Source organism: Berghia stephanieae, chromosome 1 (genome assembly GCF_034508935.2).
Source record: "Berghia stephanieae isolate SIO BIC M18660-M18661 chromosome 1, UCSD_Bste_1.3, whole genome shotgun sequence".
NCBI classification, from domain to species: Eukaryota; Metazoa; Mollusca; class Gastropoda; order Nudibranchia; family Aeolidiidae; genus Berghia; species Berghia stephanieae.
This window is the reverse complement of record NC_088360.1, coordinates 115,661,725-115,666,724: the sequence shown is the minus strand read 5'-3', so window position 1 is coordinate 115,666,724 and position 5,000 is coordinate 115,661,725. Positions and strand designations below refer to the sequence as shown.

At 38.8% G+C, this 5,000-nt stretch overlaps 1 protein-coding gene across 1 annotated transcript in view; it reads left to right on the top strand.

Annotated features, from left to right (window-relative positions):
• LOC144962832 (uncharacterized) overlaps positions 1 to 5,000 on the top strand; it is an 18,198-nt gene that overhangs the window by 1,711 nt on the left and 11,487 nt on the right. The window contains exons 3-4 of the mRNA XM_078896144.1: positions 3,206 to 3,372; positions 4,692 to 4,853. Of these exons, the coding sequence (XP_078752270.1) occupies positions 3,206 to 3,372; positions 4,692 to 4,853 (329 nt within the window). The remainder of the gene's footprint in view (positions 1 to 3,205; positions 3,373 to 4,691; positions 4,854 to 5,000) is intronic.

The window sequence follows — 5,000 nt, the reverse complement described above, 5'->3', positions numbered from 1 at the left end:
TGAGTTTTCTTAACGTGAACCATACAGCATCGTGAAAAGATCTCACGCTTCTAATCCTCTATTTATCCATTGCGTTTATTTTAAAAACTCATAATATCGACCATCCGAATATAACGTACAAGCACACAAAACATTCTGTAACCTTAAACGTTTATAGTCTAATTAATACAATTTAGTGACACCTATCTTCCTACTCATAAAAATGGTTGTTTAAAAACAATAACAAAGAGCTGATTGAGGTCAGCTTCGTTCTATCTATTGAGGCCACAAATGGGCCTCATGGGGGTATGTCATGCTGTTATTGGTTTTAGTGGATATTATTTAGTATCGTGATGAGGGAGCATAGAATTAAACGAATGAGAATACGTACGAAGCCTAAAAAGTGTCCACCAATGAAAGCATTCAGCGCCATTTTGTTGTTGGCTGAGAATGTAGTAATTACCATTCATTCGGTATCTATGTCAACATAACGACACAAGAAAAACAACAAACAATATCAAAATCCACAATAAAATGTTTCAGAACTGTTGCGTATATTTATGGCACAACGAAGCTGTCAAAAAATGAAGTTAGAGAATGTGTGTAATCATGTATTATAATAACCTGTAATGTGTTTTCCAACCACCACATCATCTACTACTACAACCACCACCACAATATCATCACTAACACTACTACTACAACCACCAGCCCCACATCATTATCACTACCACTACTACTACACCACACCAGCACATCATCATCACTACCACTACTACAATCACCACAACCACATCGTCATCACTACCACTACTACTGCAACCACCACCACCATATCATCATCATTACCACTACTACCACAACCACCACCACCACTACTACTATAACCACCACCACATCACTACCTAAACTACTACAACCACCACCACAATAGCATCACTACCACTACTACTACAACCACCACAACCACATCGTCATCACGACCACTACTACTACAACCACCACCATATCATTACCATTACCACTACTACTACAACCACCACTACCACCATATCATTACCATTACCACTACTACTACAACCACCACAACCACATCGTCATCACTACCACTACTACTGCAACCACCACTACCACCATATCATCACCATTACAACTACTACTACAACCACCACAACCACATCATCATCACTACCACTACTACTACAACCACCACCACATCATCATCACTATCACTACTACTACAACTACAACCACCACCACATTATCATCACTACCACTACTACTACTGCAACCACCACCATCATATCATCATCATTGAAATATTTTTTTTAAATTGAGCTTTATATAGTGCAATATCTACTAAATGTGCTCAAAGCGCTTTACAAGGGGTCCCTGGTCAACATTTAACATGTAGGACGGGACATGACGCCTGTTAGGCGATATTACAATTTTTCGGACAAAGACAACTCTGTTAACGGCCAGGTACTCATTTTACACTTGAGTACGGTGAGAGAATGTGAGTAAAGAGCCTTTTCCAAGGACTCAACTATGCGCCGAGCGCGAGGCTCGAACCCAGGACCTTCCGATCCGGAAGCGAGGGTCATACTACTAGACCACATAGCCGCATCATTACCACTACTACTACAAACACCACCACCACATCATCATCACGACCACTACTACTACAACCACCACCACCACCACCATATCATTACCATTACCACTACTACTACAACCACCACCACATCATCATCACTACCACTACTACTACAACTACAATCATCACCACCACCACATCATCATCACTATTACTACTACAACTACAACCACCACCAACACCACATCACCTCACTAACACTCAGTACTACAATCACTACCATTAGGTTTTGGAGCTTTACTTCATTTGAAATAAGGAAACTTCGGAATTGTATTTGGCATTGTGTTTATATATCATAATATAATTCTAATCAGTTATCTATTTAGAACTAGATACTATACAATATGTATGCCAAATACCACCCCAATTCCCCTTTCTTGTGTGCGGGAATTCCTCTTTCGGCATTGAAATTGAGTGTGAGAGAGTCATCACTACACACATAAACAACAGAAACAATTTAAAAACAAGACTATGACACGCAACCACTCACACACGAGGCTATACTATTTATCCTTTTCTCTATATAGAATAGGACAAGACAAACAATAGCTTGACTCTCGCTACACTTCGCATTGATGTTAGTCGTCTCACGAGTTCAACTCTCGGTCGACCTGTCAATATTCCTTTTTGCCTCGGACGTAATCATTAATAGAATGTTGTGTGGTTTTGACCGTGAAGAAAACCTTAAGAAGTCACATTTATATCATTTTAGAGAGATCGTTTTGAATAATTTTGAGTTAAACGAGCGAGCAGCAACTTGTTTTCATGAACGGCCGATCAGCGCTTGTTTACTATAGTAACGCGATTCCCAGCCAACATCAAAATGGCGGATATTTTTCTCATCGAAGCCGCTGGTTGGTTAGCCAATAAGAGCACCGTACGGTTTCCATTGGGTAAATTCCTTGTGAGGGAGAAAATTAGAAACAAAAGCATTCACCCATTGTGCGGCTATGCGGTCTTGTGATATGGCACTCGCCTTCGGATCGAAAGGTCCTTGCTTCGAGCCCGGCTCTGGGCGGCGCATAGTTGAGTCCTTGGAAAAGGCTCTTTATTCACGTTCTCTCATCGTACTCGGGTGTAAAATGAGTACCTAGCCGTTAACAGGGTGTCTCTGTCGGGAAAAAATGGTAATATCGCCTAACAGGCGTCATGTCTCGTTCTGTATGTTACGTATTGCTGTTCGGACCCTTTGTAAATGACTTTGAACACGTTTGGTTGGTATTGTACTGCATAAAAGCTCAAGTTTTCTCAAGAGAAGCCGCTGATGACCTATAAGTGAACCAAGACCTACAGTCTGGACGGACATGCTGACCAGTATAAAAATTTGGAAAGACGTCTGTAATACAAAGAATAGATTACGGACAAGAAGAAAAACTATTATAGTACACTTCACTTGGAATAAATTAAATCTCAAAATGACATGGGTTTAGTGCTCACTCGATATTCATTTTGAGATCTGAAACGGAAAATTCGTGTCGATGCATTCATATTTTGTAATAAACTCATATTTTATAATCTGTTCGTTAAGAAATTTCAAAATTGTTTCATAATTTATTTCTTTTATTCTAGAACCAAGACGAAAATGTTGATAGTACAAAAGGGTGATGAAATAACCAGTTGGAATCTCGTCAAAGACCATCTTGATTTGTCGTCTTTCACTCACGGGGGACTTACAACTTTCAACAAATCTGCAAAATCCTTCAAACTTGAACATGCTTTTGTGGTTTCCAGAGAAGGTGGGTATCGCATAATATATCTTATTTGGTCTTTTTCAAATGTCACATAATGAGTAGAGAGAAAGAGCCCAAGTTGATTTTGTGTGTGTGCGCGCGCGCGCGCGCGTGTGTGTGTGTATATATATATATATATATATATATATATATATATATATATATATATCAAGGATATATATATATATATATATATATATATATATATATATATATGCATATATATATATATATACACACACACACACACACGCACACACAAAATCAACTTGGGCTCTTTCTCTCTACTCATTATGTGACATTTGAATAAGACCAAATAAGATACATTATGCGATATATATATTATATATATATATATATATATATATATATATATATATATATAGAGAGAGAGAGAGAGAGAGAGAGAGAGAGAGAGAGAGAGAGAGAGAGAGAGAGAGAGAATGGGGAGGGGTTGACGAGTGAACACACATGCGCCGAGCTATCCATCCAATCAAAAAAAAAATGGAAATATAGAAATGATAGTTTGAAAGCGTTGGAGTCTGGTCGACTAAACAAATTAAAATAACTCTTCGGGGTCTAAACGACACCAGAACGATTCTTCAGTGGATTCCAGCCCATTGCGGCAAATCAGAAAAAGTGGGAGCTGATAGACTCTCAAAAATGCTGCCAAAAAGGGACAACAAAATATACAACACGATTTCAGCGAGACAATTAAGACCCTTCATACAACATCAATGCGTTCAGATGATTATCATACTATGCTGCCCAGACATGAACAAGTAATCCTGTTCCGCCTCAGGATAGGCCACAATATACTTCAAAATTGTATGCACAGACGCATGAAATTGATACAATCACCGGTCTGAGGCTCATGTGGTGAGGAGGAGGAAGATGCAGAGCATATATACGGCAGCAATGCAGACGACACTCATTCCGAATAGAAGAGATATGGCCCTCTGCAACTTTTCTAACTACAAAACTATTCGGCCCGCTAGAATAACTCAAAAGACGAGTACCTGCATCTCTCCGAAACGGGATCCATCATCATCATCATAACTGGATTTCAGACTCAATGGCTATCCTTTGTCTCAAATCACAAAACTTCTGAGAAGGTCAAAACGAGACTTTCCAAACCCCACAAATGTTTTGAGACGGTAAGTACCAAATAGAGGTGGATCTAGACGGCTTGTCTTGAATATAATGATATATCATCATATTTATTCTGTTTTTAAAATATCATAATTTCACTTGTTCCCGCAGTCGTGATCATTCACAAATTATTGACTCAATAAGATTGACATTTCGCAATCTTTATTTCAAAGGTACACCCTTTCTTGAATATCTCCGGACGATGAACGAAACTTACAGCTGTCCATCCGTGACCCCTGAAGATCCATGTTTGGCGTTTTCGACCTCCAGTTCGACATCATTAGTTCGCCTGGTGCTTCACACTCACAAGTCTCTTATTCGGTCGGGAAAAGCCTGTAAGTCACACACACTCTTACACAAATACACACACACACACTCACATACATACACACAATTATATATATATACATACATACATACATACATACATACATACATACATACATACATACATACATACATACATACATACATACATACAT